This window comes from Gracilinanus agilis, chromosome 2, assembly GCF_016433145.1.
Source record: "Gracilinanus agilis isolate LMUSP501 chromosome 2, AgileGrace, whole genome shotgun sequence".
In the NCBI taxonomy this organism is placed as follows: Eukaryota; Metazoa; Chordata; class Mammalia; order Didelphimorphia; family Didelphidae; genus Gracilinanus; species Gracilinanus agilis.
In genome coordinates, this window is record NC_058131.1 from 113,932,850 (window position 1) to 113,955,815 (window position 22,966).

The window sequence follows — 22,966 nt, forward strand, 5'->3', positions numbered from 1 at the left end:
AGTAAGGTCACTTCATCCAATCATGAAAAGAAAATTAATATGAATTTTTTTTTTGGTGCAAAGAAAAATATGCCTTTTTAAAATGCTAAGATTAAAAAAACCCTTACCTTCTGTCTCAGAATCAATGTTGTATATTATTTCCAAGGCAGAAGAATGGTAAGGGCTAGACAATGGGGGTTAAGTGACTTGCCCAGGGTCACATGGCTAGGAAGTATCTGAGGCCATATTTGAACCTAGGACTCCCATCTCTGGGCCTTGCGTTCAAATTAATGAACTGACCAGATGCCCCTTAAAATGCTGAGATGTTAACTAAAATCCAAGTAAATTAACAACACATTAAATTCAGAATCTTTTAGCTTTTTATATTTTTCATTCTTCTCTCATAATTCTTTCTGGTCTTATTGTACCACTTTCAAGATTTACACTTCTATTTCTATTTTACTGGATGTTGTAGCTTTACATCATCATTATAAGTAATATGGCAAAAAAGTAGAGAATGCAGCCATTTGGGATAAGTAAACACCAAAAAAAACATATACAGACAAAAGAAATATTACGATGAATGTTTAGACACTTGGATCTGGCTCCCATATAAAAGGGAAATCCTCCCCCTTCCCCCTCAATTAAAGATAATTTAATTATTAGAAAATAAAATATCTCAAAATATATTGTTAAAATTTCATGAATGCTGATGAAATAGAGCAAGATAAACAATAGTATTACAAGCTTTTCATGACACTGAGAGGTAAATTGGATATCTTTATGTATACATACGTTATAATCTGATTCAAAATATAAGCAATACAGTGCTAAAATTTAGATGATTGTATGGTATCAGTAGAAAGTTATCTGTTTGCTGAGCTTTCCTCTATACAGGCTAAGACCATTTTTACTAAATTCTTACTTTTCTAGCAGCTGAAGATTTATCCAGCTTTGATAACTCAGTTGCTTTGATTGAAGGGATGGAGGGCAGAGAAATAAACTCCTCTCAAAGCCTTCTATTATAAAGGGATTAAGAACTTACCAGCTAAACCTTTCACTTTCCAACATCTATTCTGCTTCATTTTCCATAACAGGAATCCCTCAGATAACCTCTGGAGCCCAGCCTTTCAGTTTCCTTTTGTTTACTGTCTTCTTCCATTAAATTAAGCTCGTAGAGGGGCTAGGACTCTCTTTTTCTTGTTTGTATCCCTATCCCCGGGGAACACGGTGGGGGCAGCCATTTAATATGTATATTTTTTTATAAAGGTATTTTATTTTACCAGTTACATGAAATAACAATTTTCCACATAAATTTTCAGAAGTTATATGATCCAAATTGTTTTCCTCCTCTTCCCTGCCCCATTCTGGAGACGACAAGTAATTTTATCTGGAGTATACATGCATTATCATGCAAAACATATTTCCATATTGTTCATTTTTATAAGTGAATAACCATATGAAACAAACACACACACACACACACACACCCAAATAAACTAAAGTGAAAAACTTTATCTGCATTCGGACTCCAACAATTCTTTCTCTGGAGATGGATAGTATTCTTTGTTATAAGTCTCTCAGAATTGTCCTGTATCATTGTATTGCTGAGAGTAGCCGAGTCTTTCACAGTTGATCATTCCATAATATTATTATTTCTGTGAACAATGTTCTCCTGGTTCTGCTTATTTCACTCTGCATTAGTTAAATGTCTTTCCAGCACTTTCTGAAATCATCCTGTTTATCATTTCTTACAGTACAATAGTATTTCATCACCATCATATACCACAATTTGTTCAGTCATTCCCCAACTGACAGAAATTTCCTTAATTTCCAATTCTTTGCCACTAAAAAAAAGGCACCTATAAATATTTTTGTACAAGTAGGTCCTTCCCCTCCCCCCCTTTTTTCAATCTCTTTAGGATACAGACCTAGTAGTAGTATTACTAGGGGTTGTAAGAATGAAATTTGGGAGATGCCATCTTTAAGTATATATATGTATTTTCTATGGACACGTGGAAATTATCAAACTACATTTCCCGTGGTCCAACGGGTTTCCGCTTCCTGTTCTTTGGGTGTGGGGACCCGTACGTCACCACACAGAAGTCAGTTTAAATCTCCTGGGTTAGGAAGGAGTGGCCCTCTTGGCCAGCAGACTCAGGAAGAGACGGGAGGTAATAATGGCTGGGGCGGCAGTTTTGAATTCTTACGAGCGTGTGGGCTAATGACTTTATCTATCAGCATGGCTTTAATTAAAATACTTATATATATATTTTGCTCAGCCTTTATTATTTTTAATCTTTATAATTACGGCAACCTTACGAAGTTTGGAAATCGAATTCTCAATTTTCCAGATAGCCTTTCAGAAACCATAGCCATGCCTGCTTTTTGGCCATCTTGCTCACCTCTTTTGAGCACTTTTTTTAAAAAAGGAAAGTGGCTTTCCTTGCCATGCTTTTGCTAAAAGCAACAGCACATTTTTGCCTCAGGTGGGACTCAGCCAGCCAGTCCAGCCAAAACCACCTTGGGAGGTCAGGCCAGCCGATTCTGGCTTTTGGCTCTAAAACTAAAATGCCGGAGCCTAGCCAGTGTGTCTCTGCCGCTGATCTCCATTCCTGCTGTGCCACAAGTCTGCAAGCATCCCCGTGCCTCTTCTTCAATCCTGCCTCTGGTGCTGCTAATCCTGCTAGTTCCAGAACCCCGTGCCCCAACATCGATGACCCCCGGCTGCTGCCTTTGCCGAGATCTCGATCTTCAGAGACTGCTTCAGCTCTGCCAATAAAGATTTTGGTAGTATATTCCCCTTTCTCCCTATTTCTAGCCTTCCACGTGTTTCTCTAAAGACCTAATTTAGGCAAACCCCCACCCCCACAAGCTCTACACGTGAGTATTTTCTACAAAACTGACTTTAAGTTTTTCTCTAGCCCTGAGCCCATGACCGGACACCACGTGGACCTATCGTTTACCTTTAATGGGGCCGCATGGCCTATTCAGACTTGCTTGTGATTAAAAACTGAACTCAGGGGAAGAAATATTCAACCCCATACCTGCTCAGAACTTTGAACTGATAGCAAAGACTGATTATAAAAAAAAACAACCCTTAAACTCAGCAGAACTCAATCAAAAGAACCTTACATTGAAGAAGGGGTGAACTTTTAAACCTCGGAACTGAATGAGTTTTATTTCTGTTTTAAAGAGACTGTATCTTACTGTATTTTGCTAATTAGTGTTTTGTAAACTAATCTTGCTTATTTTGTGATTTTCCTGTTGCACTGAATTGTTTTAAGTTAATGAAGTTTGTGGCTGCTAGATTAATTATGTTGTGATTTTATTGTAACTCCCAAATAAAAAAAAAATCTATTAGAACTGGTAAGAGGTTTTGACCAGCTTGTTGATCTGATACTCACATTACATTTTTAATGTTGTAACTTGCCTTATGTATACTGGATTTATAAGAGCACATGTTCTTTTAAAATTTATTCTGTCTTGGTACTTATAAAGAACCTTGAAAGTTTCCATGCTTTGAGAATTACCTTGTAATTTTACAAGAGGTCTTACTTTAAGACTTGTTGTCTTAAAGGATAAAGCTTTTATATATTTTATTATAAGAGATATTATTGCCTTAAATGGGTAGAAGCATTTCCTACCCAGGATTTTTTTTAAAACAGGAAGCCAAGGAGCTCCTGTATATTCTTATCTGAGGATAATTTAGACCAGAAGGTTTCTTTTTAAATATCAGATTTTGCTATGGAAGCAATAACAGAATTTGTTGAGAAACTCTTAGCCAAGATTTAAAAGTTGTAATTTTAAACATCACTGTTTCTTATTTTAAAATGTGTTATTGGAAATAATGGTACTCTGTTTGAATGTGCATTGTGAATCTGCTATTTGTAAGATCCATTTACACTCACAGAATGAAAACCTCATTTTTGGGTAACATAACCCTTCTAGTTCTAAGCGCTCTCTCTCTCTCTCTCTCTCTCTCTCTCTCTCTCTCTCTCTCTCTCTCTCTATATATATATATATATATATATATATATATATATATATATATTTGATTTTTAAAACATTTTNGGAACATGAGAGCTGTTAATAGTGCTAAAGAAAGCACATGGTCAGAGACTTGACTAAGATCTGCATAATTGCAGCAGTTCTATGCCAATACTTTAGGGCTTGGAAATTGGGGTTTCAGTCCTAGAGTCCCAGTCTTTTCTAAAACTTTAGAGGACATAGGTCCCCTCCACTTAGATTCCTAGAAAGCACCTAAGATTGGTTATTTATTTGGCTCAGTTCCCTGAAAAGCTGATGATAAGCCAGATCAGAGAGACATTTTCCTTAAGTCCTGGCCCTGAATGGGTAATTGCACACTGCTGAATTCACTTTAATTACACCTTGATTCAAAGATCTAAGTTTATTTTCCCCAGATTTTTGCACATTTTACATTTCATTCACAAGTTAATTTTTTCTTTTTTTTCTTCAATTTTATTCTTTGTATTTTGCCAATTGATTTCATATAACCCCCGGGACTCAGCCACTCATCCTTAGCTGACTCTGAGGTACCCTTTTTAAGAAAAAAAGGTGTGTTTAAGATTTACCTCAGGGGGATATCTGTTAAGTTTTTAAAAATTCGATAATGTAAAGATATATGTATATTTAACTCTTTTAGGAGTAATTTCACAGGGAATTGTATAAATCTTAGAAGAAAATGTATGTTTTGTAATCTATAATGTAAAGTTTAAATTCATTTAAGAATAATTTCAGGATAAGGATCCTACCATCTCCCCAGAATCCAGACGGTGAACCTGTTTTGGTGAAGACACCATGAAGATGTCTGAAAAGCCTTCACTGTACCATGAAGACCAAATTTTGAACTTTGGGGTGCAGTTGATTGAACTAGGGGGAGTTGAAATTGAGTTGTATAATTTGTTCTAATTGTACACTGTTATACCAGTAGGGGACTGCCCCCAAATTGGTTTTTTGTCAATGCAGCTAATTTTAACCATTTGTTCATCTATTTCTTTTATCCCCAAATTCCTAAATTTTAGAAGTTGTCTATTTTTACAGGTCCAGCGAAGAAAAAGGGCTAACCTTTTTTTTTTTTGCCGGCCCTCAGGGGGAATTGTAAGAATGAAATTTGGGAGATGCCATCTTTAAGTATATATATGTATTTTCTATGGACAAGTGGAAATTATCAAACTACATTTCCCGTGGTCCAACGGGTTTCCGTTTCCTGTTCTTTGGGCGTGGGGATGCGTACTTCACCAGTCAGAAGTCAGTTTAAATCTCCTGGGTTAGGAAGGAGTGGCCCTCTTGGCCAGCAGACTCAGGAAGAGACGGGAGGTAATAATGGCTAGGGCGGCAGTTTTGAATTCTTACAAGCGCGTGGTCTAATGTATCTATCAGCATGGCTTTAATTAAAATACTAATTATTATTATACCAGCCTTTATTATTTTTTATCCTTATAGGGTACACTATTTTGTAGCTCCTTGGGAGAGTTCCAAATATTGTCCTCTAGAATGGTTGGATCAGTCCACAACTTTATCCACAATGCAATAGTGCCCCAATTTTATCATATCCCCTCCAAAATTTAACATTTTCCCTTACTGTCTTATTGGCCAATCTAATAGGTATGAGGGGGTACTTCAGAGTTGTTTTAATTTGCATTTCTCTAATCAAGGATGATTTAGAACATTTTTTATGTTATTAATAGTTTCGATTTCATCATCTGAAAACGGCTTGTTCATATCCTTTGACTATTTGGCTATTGGGGAATGACTTGTATTTTTATAAATTTGACTTATTTCTCTTTATATTTAAAAAATGAGACCTTTATCGAAGAAGTTTGTTATAAAAAATTTCCCCCAGTTTTTTGTTTCCCTTCTAAACTTGATTACATTGGATTTGTTTCTACAAAAAATTTTAAATTCTGTAGTCAAAATTATTCATTTTATATCTTATAATGTTCTTTATCTTTTGTTTGGTTAAAATTCTTCCATTCTTCATAGATCTGACATGTAAACTATTCTATCTTATCCTAATTAATTATGTCTAAGTCACAAAACCAATTTAAACTTATCTTTTTTTTTTTTTTAACCCTTGTACTTCAGTGTATTGTCTCATAGGTGGAAGATTGGTAAGGGTGGACAATGGGGGTCAAGTGACTTGCCCAGGGTCACACAGCTGGGAAGTGGCTGAGGCCAGGTTTGAACCTAGGACCTCCTGTCTCTAGGCCTGACTCTCACTCCACTGAGCTACCCAGCTGCCCCCTAAACTTATCTTTTTATAGATGAGTTTTGAGTAGTTTAAATTTTTTTAAAATTACATATTTAGTAAAAACCCTCTACTAACAAAAAAAACATTTAACAAATGCATTAAAAATTATGTGCAAAAGCACAAACTCCTCATTGTTATGATATGCAAATTATATATGTGTGCTAATATAATCATCTTGTGCTTCTGTATTCCCTTTGCTATTTTTTTTACTTTGATACTTTTCCCCCTTTATTTTGTAGCTAGACTTTTTAAAATGTAATTATAGTATGTGCTCTTCTTATTCTCCTTTGATCTCTTCATGTTTCCTTTATTTCTTTTAAATTTTTGATATTTGTCATTTCTAACAATATAACAATTGATTACATTCAAATATCATAGTCTATTCAGCCATTTCTCCCATTCAATGCATTCATGCTATTTCCAGTTATTTTGTCATAACCAAACTTCCATGAATATTTTCATAAAAATATAGCTTTTTACCCTTTCAATATTACCCTTAGGGTCTAACCTTAATAACAGAATCCCTAGGACAATGAAGATGAACAGTTTTGCAGCTCTAGATGTGTATTTCAACTTGTTTCCAAAAATACAAGTTCTCCATTTTCCTATCAGCATTTAATTTGATTGCTTTGACCTGTCTGGCTATCTGTTAATATACATTACCAGGATTATTGAGCAAGATTGGTCCTTGGGCAAAGTCACAATCTGTTGCCAGGATCATACTCTTTCCAAAACCAAGCCGTTCCAGTTTAGTCTTTTGTTCCATTGCCACAACCTCTAAGAAATGCAGGATTATCTCCATAGTATGGATGATTGTTAAAGTGAGACTTTTGCAAAATATTTATGCTCTATAAACCATTGCTGTTCCACCAGAAACCATGTTTTGATAATGTGTATACACAGAAATAAGATCTAGCACTATCTTCATGCATGTGGGTGAGAGATCTCTAGATATGATCATTTAACTTATCTAAGGTTCTATTCAGCTGCTTAACTTCTAATTCTTAGAGGGGAAAATTAGAGTACACTGCTATTATTTTGTTATCTGTTTCTACCTATTTTTATTTTTTCCTTTAAAAATCTAGAAGCTATTAACAGTGCTTACAGGTCCAATATTGATAATGCTTCAGTACCCATAGTAATCCCCTCCCCTCCTCCTTCCAATTATATCCATTTCAGCCCCAACTGTGTCAGAGATTATGACTGCTACCCCTGCCTTCTCTGAACCAGCTGAAGCATAGTATATTCTGTTCCGGTCCCTCACTTTTACTCTCTGTATCTATCAATTCCAGTGTTTCTTGATGAAGATGGATGAATTCATCCCATTACATTCAATGTCATCATTACTAGCAATGCATTTCCATCTACTCTATTCTTCCTCAGTGTTCACCCTTCTTTTCTTTTCTTTCTGCCATATCCTTCCTCAGAAGTTCATCTCTTTTGACCAACATCTCTCCAATTCAAAATTCCTTCCCCAAAATGCTCCTTTATGCTCATCTTTTGCCATTCTAGTTCCAATTGGCTCACCTTTCCAAAGTTCCCTCCATTGTCCCTTGCCCCTTACCTTTTAATTCTTCCTCTATACACTTTCCCAAAAATCCTTTCCTTATCCCTGTAACTGTGCCATCCCACGTCTTGATTTGAGTCGGATTCAAAGAATTCCTCCCCATCTTGTCCTAAGAGTTCCTCCCTATATCCTCACTTTAACCCCCCCCCCCACCTTTTGATATGAACTTCCTTTCTTAGTCCTTTGCTTATTCTATTCTCCCCCAATCCCTCTTGTTTCTCTGTACATTAAGAAAATATTTACCATTCTAAATTGTGTATGTTATTTTCTCTTTCAGGTCTAATGAGAGTAGGCTTCTAGTACTACCGGCTCTCTACCCACTTCTCCTGTTCTCCTTGGCAGTTTCCTGTACTCATTCCTCCTTCATATGTGACAGTCATCCCACCATACCTCCTACTACTCTATTCCAATCACATTTTGGCTCCTGCCATTGCAGTTACCTTCACCTCAAGTTTTCCCTCCATATGGACCCCTTCAAAATATCCAGGCAATGATGTCATTCCCTGGGGCCACAGATGGTGTTTCCCCCACAGGAATCAAATACTTTGACCTTTAGGGTTTCTTATGATTAGTCTTTCATTAATCTTATTGTTTGTTATAGATCAAATTTTCTGCTGAGTTCTGGGTTTGTCTCAGGAATAGTAGAAACTATTTCAGTTCATTAATTAACCATTTTTTACCTTTTATATTTATGCTCATTTTTATTGGATATGTTATTCTTGGTTCTAACCCAGTTCTTTTGCTCAACAAAATGCTGTGGTCCTATGTTCTTTTAATGCTGTGGCTGCCAAGTCTTGTGTTATTCTGTCTGCAGCTCTGCAGTATTTAATTTTTTTTTCCTATTGCTTGTGTCATTTTCTCCTTATTCTGGGAACTATGGAACTTGGCAATGATGTTCCCATGCATTTTCATATTTTGGATCACTATGAAGTGGTGATTAGTGGATTCTTTCAAATTCTAGTTTGTCCACTGGTTTTTGAATTTCTGAATTTGATGATTTCTTGGGGTATGGTATCTAAACACATTTTTTTTAATCATATCTTTCTGGAAGCTCAGCTATTTTTATAGTCTCTCTTCAACCTATTTTCAGTTGTTTTTATGATGAGATATTTCATATTCTATTATTTCATTCTTTTGATTTTGCTTTATTATTTCTTGTCTTAGAAAACTTTCTAGTTTCTTCTTCTCTAATTCTAGTTCTTAATACATTTTCTTTTTCTACAGTTTCTTTCTGTGAGTTTTTGAAACTCTTTTTTCCATTTGGGTGATCTTTCTTTCATAATTTTATTGATTTTCTTGCATTGCTATTATTTTTTCTTCTATCTTTTCCTCAATCTCTCTCAATTGGTTTTAAGGTCTTTTAAAAAATCATCTTGGGGCAACTGGGTGGCTCAGTGGATTGAGAGGCAGACCTAGAAACGGGAGGTCCTAGGTTCAAATCTGGCCTCAGACACTTTCCAGCTGTGTAACCCTTGGCAAGTCACTTGACCCCCATTGCCTACCCTTACCACTCTTCTGCCTTGGAGCCAACATACAGTATTTACTGCCACATCTAGAGACAGAGCAGGTTATCTAGTCCCCATTCATTGGGCCACAAAGTCCTTTACTCCCTAGCAGAGAGGTCTCAACTCCTGCCCTTATGGTGCAGAGCTGACAGACTCCAAAATGTCCACTACTCCAATTTCCACCTGTAGGCCAGCCCTTTCCTCCAGAGATTCCAGTGGTATCATCAGGGATGTAGGGGCCAACAAGGTGAAGATGCTAATCCTGCCCTCTAGAAGTTACCTTGTTGATTTTACTCTATTCCTGCCCCAGGGCCTACAGTGGTAGGACTAGGGCCAAGGAAGTCAAAAACCTTTTTATCCAGTTTTCCCAAACTATACAGCTTCACTTCCAACTCTTGTCTGTTTTTGGCAATTTTAGTTTTGATTTTGTGGAGCTATCTCAATGTGTATTGTCTATTAATCAGAGTCTTTTGGTCATAAACAATGAAAGAAAATAATGTGAGGAAATTCCTTCATAATAATACCCTGTGATAGAATTTCCCTAATATTTTTAAAATTGTAAGACAAGACTAAGTGAACATCTAAGAAAGAGTTAAATACTAAAGAGACTATTCCAAAGCAATATATGAAAGGTGCTAATATGAAATGTTCCTCAAATACCTAACTACCACAAAATGGCTTTTATAAAATATATTTAATATTTATTACTATTAGTTATATTTTTAATTACAATTAAATACCATAATATTAAATCATATCATAATTAAATATAAAATGTATTTTAAAATTTGATAAATCTGGCTTACTATTCAAAATATTTTAAAAATCTTATACTTATCTCACTCTTTTCATTCAACTTAAATAATTTCCTGTCTTAACCACCTGAGATTTAGTTATCAAGATCATATATACATCTGAGATTTAGTTATCAAGATCATATATACATCACAGAAAGAATTCCTTAAGAGCTTTTCTTTGACTGTTTTTCCTCAAAGTCTTTGGAATTTGGTATTTGTTAAATCTAAAGGAAGTAATAAAAAGGGTAGGAAGGTAGGAGAAGTAGTAGTAGTAATGTCTCAAACTAAGCTACAAAGCAGTAATCAGCAAAATAATTTCGTACTGGTGGAAAAGTTGATTGATCATTGGAGCAGATTAGAACACACAATATATAAAAAGTAAGCAAACATGATGTTTCCTGAGAGGACACATCAAGAAGTTCCAGGGAAACAATTTATATAACTATACCAAACAACACCCCAAACTCTGACTGATGCAAATGATTTGTTGGCATCCTACCAGTCATGAAACACAGTATCAATCACTTCCTGCAAGATGAGAGACTAAAGATGCAGACTGAGGTGAAGTTTTTTTACAATGCCAATATAGAGATTTGTTTTGCTTGACTATACATATTTTTACAGGTTTCCCCACTTGCCACCCAACTGACGGCGAAAGTAGGAGAGAAAATAAATGCTTTTAAGTTTAAAAAAAGTTTCCAATTAAAATAAAACTGTAAGACACCAGAGAAAAGAATTTTCTAATCATATCGGATACTTCCCTCTCTCTGACATATAATAAAACCTTGTGTCCATGTCCTCTTAAGGTTACATTTCTATCCGTGGTCCCTGATTTCTAATTTCGAATATTATACAATTGTACGCATTACTCTGTCAAAATAATTATTTGAATGCACATATCTTCTCATTTTAATTATCTACTCAATAACCTTTTATTATATGGTATAGTTGTGACAATATACTGGTCTTGAAATCAGAAAGAATTGAGTTCAGATTCTATCTATAAACTTCACTACCTGTGTGACCAAATGTTGCACAACTTCTCAGTACTTGAGCTCCTTCCTCTATAAAATGACATAATGATAATGGAATATAAATTACATGACTACCATAGTGCTCAAATGACATAATCTAGGTAAAATCTTTACAATCTTTAAAGCAATGTATGATTATATCAGTCAAGCATAAATCCTGAGTATTCAAGTACCAGTATTACCAGTATTCAAGACTCTATGAGATATATCCCTATCCCCTAACCCAAAAGATATTTCTTCTCTTCTTACTGACACTTATGAATCCTATGTTTTCACAAATCAGATTAATTTTTCATCTTACTAGCAGTCTGACTGCCTAAGTTGTCATTTTATTTCAGTGACCTTAAGTTTCCGCATCTGTAAAATGTAAAAGGTCCAGGTGATCTCTAAACTTTCTATAAGCTTTAATTCTACAAACTTATGAAAATTCATTGCATTTTTTCTGTCCCTATAACTGATCATTCTTTTCTCTCTACCTGAAGTGACCTTTCTCATAAACAACAATGAAAATATTAACACATATTTTACCCTCCAGTTTAAATGCTTTTTGAACAAACTGTCCCCCAAAGCTTGGAATATGAAACCTTTGCCGATTCTCTAGGTACCAGTGCCTTTTTCCTGAAAACTACTCTGTTTTTACTTAGTTAAGTATTTTCTGATATAGATATATGTTGCTTCCCCCCAAAAAAATTCAAGTTTATTGTTTCCTCAAGTTCCTAAACTTTAGCACACCTTAGGTACTTTAAAATGCTGGTGGAATTAACTGACTGATAGACTAGCTGCCCTTTAAAGATTATGCCTAATTATACCAAGAAAGATCATTCTCACTCTGCCATGCTCTCAAAATAATCATTACTATTCGAAAATGTGTATTTTTGATTTGTATCCTACACCATAGTTTCCTTATATATATGTCTGACTTGATAGTCTATAAACTCATTGATAGTAAGAGTCCTAAACACCCACTGTATGTAGATATGGTACCACCTATATAGGAATGACTTTGTAAAAATTATATTTTTCAAAGAAAATAGAGAAAAATTGAAATTGTAAAATAAAATTTTTGAAGTATGGAAATTGCTTCAAAGACTGAGAAGGCTTCATACCCTAAATTTATGTGCTTACTAAGTTATATTTTTCACCTCTTGGCCTTAACTAACATATCTCATTGCTAATAATATATTACTTATCAAGAAATATTTGTATCAAAAGAAATATCTAACAATTCATTTCTATAAAAATTCAGACAGGAAAAAAAGCAAAGGAACATTTGATTTTATCTCAAACTTTTCAAAAATATAGAAATCTAAAATATACCTTCTAAGTAGATTGAGGGGAAGGGCTTATTTTTACTTAATTTTAAAACATTTGAATAACATACAGTTATTCTTATCCTAACAATATAATCTGAAAACAAAAAATTTTAAAATTCTATGTTAAATGGAAGATAGAAACATGCAAATAAAAATTAACTATATAATTATTAATATTAAAATTCATCACATAATTTCCTTTGCTGAAAGGATCAAGTATATTTCAGAATTAATATTCTATAATTGCTAAATTAACTGTAATGGATCAGAGAAATAATTAGTAAATAACAACCTTCATTCCATAAAAATTACTCCTGTCCGGGGGCAGCTCAGTGGATTGAGAGCCAGGTCTAGGTCCTAGGTTAAATCTGGCCTCAGACACTTCCCAGCTATGTAACCCTGGGCAAGTCACTTGACCCCCATTGCCTACCCTTACCACGCTTCTGCCTTGGAGCCAATTGGCTCCAAGGCAGAAGGTAAGGGTTTAAAAAAAAAGCAAAAGCAAAAAATAAATAAATTGCTGTGTCTTTAAAATTTGTCATATTTGCATATTTTTACATATTTAATACATATTCCTTTTAACAAAATTCCTGGAAGAAGTTTTATGTGCAGTTAATGAAGGCAATGTTTAAAACAATAGAGTTACCTTGCATTTGAATTAAAACATTTGAATTTTCACTTACCACAGTCCATGATTCTTGCTCTTTAGGCTCTAAAATTCCAGAATTAAAGATTTCTATTAATTGTTGTAGTCCTCCAGCAGCGACAAACTGTAAGAAAATTATGATGGTGATGAAAACGACAGTTATATAATGTGATGACAAACTATTTTTGCTAAAATTACTTGACACAGATGATTGAAATTTTAACATTATAATGCATGGAAGTTTTAGCTGTTATGCCATCAACATAAATATTGGACTAGATAAAGTACATCCCTTTAAAAATGTTTTCACAAAAGTTACCAGTCCACATGAATTTCTTGTCCATAAGCTTAACTGACTGATCACCAAATGTTTATATTATAGGAATCAATACTTTTTTATCACCAATACTTGGAAACAACCACTGAGTGGGAAGTCATAATTTTTTAAATTATATTTGACTATTCAATATTCAATTAAATAAAAATTTATTGAGCATTAAAAAAAATTCTAAAATTACATTAACTAGAGGTCCAGGTATTAGGGGTTTCCAAACTGGTATTTCAATATGAAAAACAGCATTAATACTTACACTACATTATTACTGACAAGACTTTACAACTCCAAGAAGTTAAGATATCTTAATTGATATTAAGTAATAAAAATAATATTTAAAAAATCAAAATCCTTTACTTAAATAGTCTTTAAAATAAAATTCAAAATATAATTGTTGAACTAAATTAAGTTAAATCAAATTACAGATCATGTGTTCATTAATCTCTATTAGCGCAAAAAAACTAATCAAACCTTGCAGCTCCAGGTATTTTTACTGTTTTCTATTTGATCTTCACTTGAATCATCAGAGTCTGGATAAAGGTCACTGTAACTTCCCTGAACAAAGAAGAGAACTCATTACAAGGAATAGCCTTTGAGACAAGAAAGTTAATGTATTACATGTGAAAATTTCAGAGCTTTGGACAGAGATGACAAGTAGGATGTAATTACCGTAGACTCTCTCCTTATTCTTCTGTTAGGTTTACCCAATGCTTCAATGATTTCAAGGGCATACAACAATTTGTGAGCACTCTTTATTCTTAGAAGTTCTTTCCAATTAAGCCCATCATTACCCTTAAAATAAGATAAATAAAATGTGGTTTTCAGGTTTTAAATGTAACAAGGAAAAGTAGATGCTTACAAAAAAGTTACCAATTATCAAAGATAAATAAATATGCCCTTAAATGGGTTACAAAAATCTTTAATAACTATCTCTATTAACATCAGTGACTATGCAGAGCTTCTAGAAATTTAGTCAAAAAGAACAGAAACACAAAGGACCTTAAGTGATTATATACTCTAACCATTTCGTTTTATAGATAAATAATTGGAGGCTGAGAGGTTAAAGAACCTGCCCAAAGACAAATCTACAAAAATTGACTGGTCTGAGATTTTACTTATTCATTAAAATTACTTTGGAATTTTACTATTCTTTGCCATAAAAAGGTTGTGAAGACTGTTCAAAACAGTTCAAAACAAAACAAAAAAATAATTCTTTTCACGTACCTGGAGAAAAGAGTAAAATTCTCCAAATAGCTATTTTAATAAATAATCTCATGATCCGTAATGCTTTCTTTAAAAAGAGGCTTGATGCTATAGACTCACCTGCTCATCTGAAATTGTTTGGAATGCCTGTAGCATGTTAGGACATGTAGGGAGAAGCATTAGCAGCTCCCAGACACGTCTAGATAGATTTTCTGCATGAAGGTGAAGTTCTTCACACCTTGCACTCTAAAAAAACAAAAGGAATATAGAATGTAATACAGAAATACATATTTTTATTAAAAATTTTTAATTAAATGGAATTTAAAAAACTGTGATTGGTTCTTCCTATTTCACTCCTACCAGAAGTGCTGCAGCTATTCCAGTTCCAATATTAATAAACATTGGCAAGAAAGTTTTAAACCTTTCTCTAAAGTTTAACCTGAGTGACTTGGCTCCTCCTTAGGCCCTCTGGTACCAGAGGCTCAGCAGAAACTTAGTGCAGACATCTGATGAGAATTAGCAACGCTGCAACTCAAAACTCTCAAGCCCAAGAGATCCACCAGCTTTAGCCACACTGCCACAGCCAGGATATAATACAGGTATATATAATCATTCCCAAGAGTACATTACCAAGATAGCCTAAAGACAAAATTTCAGTTTCAAATGTGACAGTTCTTCCAAAATTAATTAATTTAAAAGACTGGATTTGTGATAATGTTAGGGGCCCAGAAGAATAACAAAAAAACGCTATTTATTTGACTATAATGGCTTTGACAAATATAATCATAACTAATGTTAGATTACTACTGAATCTTTTTTTGGAAATTTCCCCTAGTACAGACTTTTAAAAAATCAGATTGACAAATTTTAAGAATTTTCTGTGTTAAAATTCAACAATAAATACTTAGGTGCTAGCATTAAGTACTGGGGAGGGGGGATTTAAAATTTACTTGGAATACATAACAGTATATATTTCTCTATCAGATTTACATAGTAGTTTAAGGTGCAAAAAACTTTCCTCAAAATGCACAAAAATTTCTCAGGTTGATAGCAAAGTATCGTATCTCAAATAATATCAAAAGCTTCTGAAAACTAAATTAGGTAATATTAGAAAGGCTAATTAAGAAAATTCTGGCTAATAATGATATTTTTTTCTGGCTATAACAAACCATCAATCATTTTAATAAATCTGAGAAGGTTTGTAATCTGTAGCAGTGAAGGAAATGCTTATGCCAATGAAATCTACTAAGACTTTTGCATTAAGTTGAAAAACAGTCATAAGAACAACACGAATAAATATCAAACTTAAAACACTCAGAAAACTCTATCACGCTATTTCAAATAGATATTATAGTGTCCATCATTTAACAAAGAGCATACCAGATATTTTTTTGTGGTTTTAGTGTAAAAATTGGAATTTCAGAGTTTAAGTGTGAAAGTAACTGAAAAGCACTATTAGACAGATGAATTCTCAAATATCTCCTTCACACTAAGAAGTACTTCCTCATGAATATAAGGCCAGAGCTCTCCCATGAAAGTGTTTGATTAGGGATCTGGAGAATTTGCTTTTTAGGTTTCTTAAACTGTGAACTGGTAAACTTACAACATGATAGTTGAACATATATTAGGGTTATAACTTCATTAAAAGTGATTCTGATGGGGGTAGCTAAGTGGTCCAGTGGATTAAGAGCAGAGCAGAAAGATGGGAGGTCCTGGGTTTAAATCTGGCCTCAGACACTTCCTGGCTGTGTGACCATGGGCAAGTCACGTGACTCCCATTGCCCAGCTCTTATTGCTCTTCTGCCCTAGAACCAATACACAATTATTGATTCTAAGACCTAAAAGGTGAGGGTTTTAAAAAAAGTTATTCTGACATGCAATCAAGGATAAAAATAGCTTCTTGTGTTACATTCTAAATTGTATAGTGATTATTTCATGTGAATGGCTAAAATTAACAATAAGGTTACTTGGGAAAACCAAGGATCTTTTAGATCAATTGTGAGGAATAAATAGGAACTTAGCAAAGCCAAAAGCTATATTCTGAGGTCCCCCATAGGACTCTTATCTCTTCATCAGCAGGGTATGCACTAACCTAGTATTATGGAAGGTCCCTGGATGACAAGTAAATGCCTTTAATCTCTCTGTAGAGGGAGTTTTCCCATTAGATTGACTAGGAAGATGAGATAGGGTTCAGTTTTCAGACAACAATAACATTTAGCAAGTAATTGCTAAATGTTTACTGAACATTCTTGGCAGAATTATGTTTTATGGGGAAAACTGGCCTAAGGGAAGAAACAAAGCCCAGTAAAGTAAAATGGTAAATTGCACATTTTTCTTTCCTTTTTCCCTCAATTGCACTGGCCTTCCATAAGTTCAGTGAATTAATTAAAAAAGTTCCCCATCTCATAAGTTTATCCCTGTAGTCCACCAATTTTATATGAACAGTAGGCATTGAGGGCAGCTCACTCAAGTGAGGACAATAGAATGATTTCATGAAGATTACTTGAATTAGAAATATATAGCTTAGAGAGGAGAAGAGGTGATTTTTTGTTTTTAACCATTTGGAGAATTATCATGAAGAAAATAGATCAAACTTACTCTGTATGGTGTCATGGGGAAGAATTAGTAGTAATAGGTAACAGTAGGAGTATCAAATTTAGACTTCATGTAAAGAAGAATCTTCCTAAGTATTAAAAGTTTTTTGGAAGTGAAATGGGTTGCTTAAGAAATAGCATACAGAGGGCAGCTGGGTAGCTCAGTGGATTGAGAGCCAGGCATAGAGACAGGAGGTCCTGGGTTCAAATCTGACCTCAGACACTTCCTAGCTGGGTGACCCTGGGCAAGTCACTTAATCTCCATTTGCCTAGCCTTTACCACTCTTCTGCCTTAGAACCAGTACATAGTATTGATTCTATGGTGAAAGGTAAGGGTTTTATTTTAAAAAAAAAGAAAAGAAAAAGAAAGAAAAAAATAGCATATAGCTTCTTCTGTGTGGTAACTATCTTTTTGTATCACCGATGTTTTGCCATGTAACTGGTGCAGAGTAGGTGCTAACTAGTTACTGAATGAATAAACAAAAGAAGGGGAGAAAGAAAGAAGGAGTAGGTATGAAAGGAGGAAGAGGGGTGGAGGGACAGAATAATAAAAAGTTGTGATGGAAGAAGGCTATGAAATGAGTGAATTGACGTAGAATTAAATTTGGCAAATAACAGGATTTTTTATATTAGACAACCATGATAATTATGCTGGGACAAAATATGGAGGCTATTACTGCATGTCACTTCATGTAGATGGAATTGCTTCACTGGTATAGAGAAGATCTACAATGATCTACCAATAAATGAGAGGGGGGAAAATATAATATTCTAGTTATAGCATGAAATCACTGTGCTTATATTTAGCTTTATTATTTTCCATGGTTCACATAGGATTCCACAGATACTACTTATTTTAAAACATATTAATGAAGTAGGAAATCTCTTATTTCTAGAAAAAATTCAGGAAGGGATTAAAGTAGATGACTATAAGGGAAACATGAGCAGCTACTTATTACTTTCTTTTAAAATATGTAGGGGAAAAAAATCATGTCCCCAAATCCAAAAAATTAAAGCCCTATGAATTGTGTAGGTAGAAATTTGATGCACCTAAGCTGCATTTACCGAATATCCTTTTAAGTTACGTGCTCACTTTACATCATTACATTTGAGAGATAAATTTTGCTGAAACCCAATTAGTGGGGCTCTCTGTTCTGATGGCTCTGGGCTCTCTCTTGGGTGTTTTAATCTGGGAAGCTTTTGGCTTTTTTGTTTTTTCTCTTTACTAGAGATCTTTTTGGGCTTTTGCTTTGGTAAAGCATAGCAGGTATGGGTCTCTGGCTCTGTGCTCTGCTCACTTGACTGAAGGAAATACTTTCCCTCTCACTTTGTTATTAATAAATCCTATAAATTAAAATACTTAGAATATTTATTAAATTTTACTCTCACATATAATTGGCAGCATAAAGGGACTTCAGAACATTAAAGTTAGTAGATGAACCGTTTTGTTTTTTTTCTCCTGACTTGGGCTCCTCTCTCACCTCTCCTTTTGGAGCTTTCCCAGGCTCCAAAGCTTCTTCTGCCTGATTGCTGCTCTCCTTCCTACAGCCATTTCACCCCCGCTGTCTCAAGACATTTCTGCCTGCTCCTGGGGCCTTTCCTGCTACTCCTTCCTGCTGTTGCTGCTGCTTGCTATTGCTACTATGGTAAGTTGCCCCTTCAACTACCAGCTTCTAGCTGGGGCAACTTGTAGCCCCTGAGCAGTACTTTCTCTGCTGACCAGCTCCAAACCCTCCTAGTTTCCAAGCATATTTTTTTTCTTAAACTGATCCTGGGATACTAGCTGAGAGGTTTGTCCAAATCAAGAGTAGGAAATCTGTTTCAGAGGAAAGAGAACACTGAGACATCTCCCCCCAAAAGCACTTTTGCTTTTAGGAAGACAAACACAAGCCCAAAACTTGCCTTACTTTTATAGTGAGAATCTCCATTTTGGTTCCTAACACAAGAGATTACCTTAAAAAACTGTCCCTTACTCCCACCTGGATTTCCTCTGCTGCTAACCAGTGGTGCCTCTTGCTAACCCTAACTCTAAATCCAATTTTTGCCTCTTGGCCACTAGAGGCCAGTATTGAGCATTCTATTTCCCCCCTTGCAGTTGAGCTACAATAACTGCCTTTCTAACAAAGGAGGGCAGCAACAATAAAATTTTTTGTGTGAATAAAATCAAATAAAGTTATATAACATCATATAAAATAAAATACCCTTACCCATAACAATAAAAAAGTTTTAATTAAAAATATAAAAAACACAGTAAATAGATAAAATTACAATGAAAATTATTTTCTTTTCACCTTTCCTTTAATCTAACCTTCTAATTACAATGCCAAAAAGCATGAATGCTGCTCTGCAAGAAAGTCTTTTGGCTTTCATTCAATTGGAAACCTTTTAAGTTTTCAGATTGCCGCCTCCTCCATATGTTGCTAGGAAATATTCTTTTCCAAATCCTAAATTTTAAAACACAAAAGGTTACCATATGTAAAATTAAAGGTGAAATGCAGACCAAGGTACAAATTCAATTGGACAATCACAAACACTCCTTACATGGTCCAATGGTCCAATTACCAAGAGAAATAGATCCTGAAATAGACATGGAACACACCTCTCTTATACCTCAGATGAAAAACCTCCTGTCTCATATTGAGCAACTCCTGGCTAACCCTCTTTCCCCTGCTCCTTCTCCTGACACCTCATCTTGCCTTGTCCCTTCTCCTAGCCCACAACCAAACCCAGCCCCAAGAAAACCTCATCCTCCTACTAAACAGGTTCCTACCTGTACTGCCTTGGTATCCACACAGACAACTCCTATGAAACCATGACCACTTATCAATTCCTATAAAGGCCTTTTTCCCTTAAGGGAAGTGCCCACAATAGTACAAACTGGGGATGTGTTAACATTAAGACAACATAGGCCTTTCACACTCCAGGATATAAAGTAATTCAAACGTAGTGTTCCTATTTACCAAGATGAACCTATCCTGGTAACAAAAAAGATGGCTGATAAATTCTTTCAATATGATACTTTTTATAAGTATGTTGAAAATTGCTCCATGCCTTTCTAATGGAATGTGTGAGGAATAAGATCATCTATCATGTTAATAAAGCCCAAGGGCACAATACAGCACATTGGTCACTTGTGGATCCTCACTGGGATCATAATGATTCAGAGGAATATATGTAATTATATCGTGTTAGAGATGCCATTCTCAAAGCAATGCGAGTATGCTCCAAAAGGCCAGATACATGGACTAAATTTGAATGCCTTAAACCAGTGATGGGCAAACATTTTAAAGAGGGGATCAAAGGAAAGGAAAAAAATTTTAGGCAGGCCAATATAATTTATTAAAAAGTAACAATGATACATTTTCCAAAATTCTTGTATTTTTTGTGATACTAAGCCCTATTAATGACTGAAAGATTATGAAGGAGAATGTGATGAATGAAGCTGACTGCACTTTTAAAAGTTTCTCATAATTTGGTTTGAACTGGGATGCACTTATTCTTAGAAGAGAAGTTAAATGCTCATATGTCAGTCTGTTTCTAAGGCAAATCTTTCAAAGTTTCATTGTAGAAAACACCTGTTCACATATATATGATGAAGCAAATATAGCAGTAACTTTCTGGGCATGAGATATCAGATTTGGGAAAGTGGATTTCGACAAGGACTTGTAGAACTCTAATTTTGAAAAACATTAAGAAACAACTGTTTGAGTTGAGTGTTACATTGTAATTAAATCAATTTTAAGTTGCAAGTCCAGTTTCACTGTTTGACAGTTCACATTAAAAGGCATACTGAAAATGTCGAACGAAGTCTTTCAATGACAATGAAGTCTTCAAATCTTGGTTCAAATTCATCATGGAGACTTCTCAGACTATCTTTGTAACTCTTAAGCTTTTCCTTCATCACTGGGGCTATTGAATTCAACCTCAGGAAGTGAGACAAGTCATTCTTAGCAAGCTGATTCGTGAATAGAACAAATTGTAGTTTAAAGTCTTTAAGATGGCCCCAGATATCATCAATAAATTGATTTTTGTCTTGTATCTTGACATTCAACTTGTTCATGTGGCAGAGAAGACCTGTAAAAAATGTAAAGTCCGGATTCCAAGCAGTATCTTTAAGGATTTTTTACTCTACAAACCTCTGTTTCTCAAGAACGATGTCACTATTTTGTCTTTCTGCTGCCAAACTCACTCAAAGACGAGTCCTGCGCTAAGCCACCTTACTTTCAAGTACTACAATACATCAGAGTACTCAGATTGCATGGGTTTTAGAAACTCCTGAAATTGTCTGTGAGTAAGCCCTCCAGATCGAATAGCATTAATCAGCTTCACAATAATGTCAAGCACGTTTCATATCCAAAGCAGATTTACACAGGGCGTCTTGATGTATGATGCTATGTAGAAATGTAACATTGTTATCTGGATATTTTTCATTAAAGATACCAACAAATCTTGATTTTTCCCTGTCATATTTCTCACTTCATCTGTTGTTATCCTACATATGCAATTTTTAGGTACTTTCAAAGTTGAAATTCCTTCCATAAATTTATGAAAAACATCTGACCATGTTGTAGTTCCCTTCAATAACCTCATGCATGCTAGTTCATCTGTAATACAGAAGTTTTTGTCAACACCTCTTATAAATAATAGCAACTATGCAGTATCATTTATATCAGAGCTTTCATCCATAGCAATTGAGCAGAATTTAAATTGGCCAATCTTTGGTTCCAACTGTGATAATATGTTTTTATCTCTTGCTTCAATTCTAGAAGTCACTGTTTGAGCATGCAGGGTTTAACAAACTCTCCATCAGAGAGAGCTTTGTTACTTTTAGCAGTATAGTATGCTACAACATAACTTGCATTTGTAGCTGCTTGCTGAGAACTATTTCTTTTCTTAAAAATACTTTCCTGACCTGGTAGGTTTTTTTTGTGTGTATGTAGATCTTCTGCTTTTTGTTTTCTTTCTTCTTCGGTCATAGCACTAACCTTGACATTGTTGTGCTTAGAGTTGAAGTGTTGTGAAATGTCATATTTTTTGTAGACTTCTACAGTTTAGTTGCAGATGAGACATAGTGGTTTATCCCGAAAAAGTACTTCCAAGTCCATTCATCTTTGAAAACATGGCACACAGAATCAATTTATGTTTCTTAGATAACATCTTAGGGCTAAAATTTTTCACAAATATGCAGAGTAAAACTAACAAACCAACAACACTAAGAGAGGTCTGAATCAAGAAACGTGTTTTGATATCTAGCCATGGTGGAGAGGGTAGCTACTGCAAGGAGGTTCTGTTGATCTGGGGCAGAGGCAGAGGCAGTAGCAGCCTCTAAAACCCTAGAAGTCACAGTGCACAGCAGACGGTAGGGAAAACGTGGAAAACTAGAGAGCAAGATTCCAGTTGACCTTGACTAAGAAGTCCTAGGCTATGAGGAAGGAAGAGAAGAGTTGTCTATTTGCAATCCCCCAAGGCCAAGGGGGAGGAAAGTCCCATTCCTTATGGGAAATTGAGATTTTAAAGAAGTTAAGGAAACTGGCTTAAGTCCTCTTCCAGCTCCCACCCTGCCTGCCTCAGAAGCAATAGCTAAATCCCCTTTGTGATTTTCCCCCTCCCCCTCCCAGTTACCAGTTTTACTCTACACTACAAAGTTGCCATCAGCCAGTGCCTCTCACTCACAACATAACATTCCAATATCTAGGATAAGTCAATAAATTTGTATGTTG

General features: G+C 34.9%; 1 protein-coding gene across 1 annotated transcript in view; it reads right to left on the bottom strand.

The window, feature by feature from the left end:
- The window catches only part of USP34 (ubiquitin specific peptidase 34), a 362,663-nt gene that overhangs the window by 110,488 nt on the left and 229,209 nt on the right, over positions 1–22,966 (bottom strand). Inside the window, exons 29-32 of the mRNA XM_044659479.1 lie at positions 14,773–14,898; positions 14,119–14,241; positions 13,921–14,004; positions 13,153–13,239 (exon numbers count right to left, since the gene is read on the bottom strand). Coding sequence (XP_044515414.1) covers positions 13,153–13,239; positions 13,921–14,004; positions 14,119–14,241; positions 14,773–14,898 — 420 coding nt within the window. The remainder of the gene's footprint in view (positions 1–13,152; positions 13,240–13,920; positions 14,005–14,118; positions 14,242–14,772; positions 14,899–22,966) is intronic.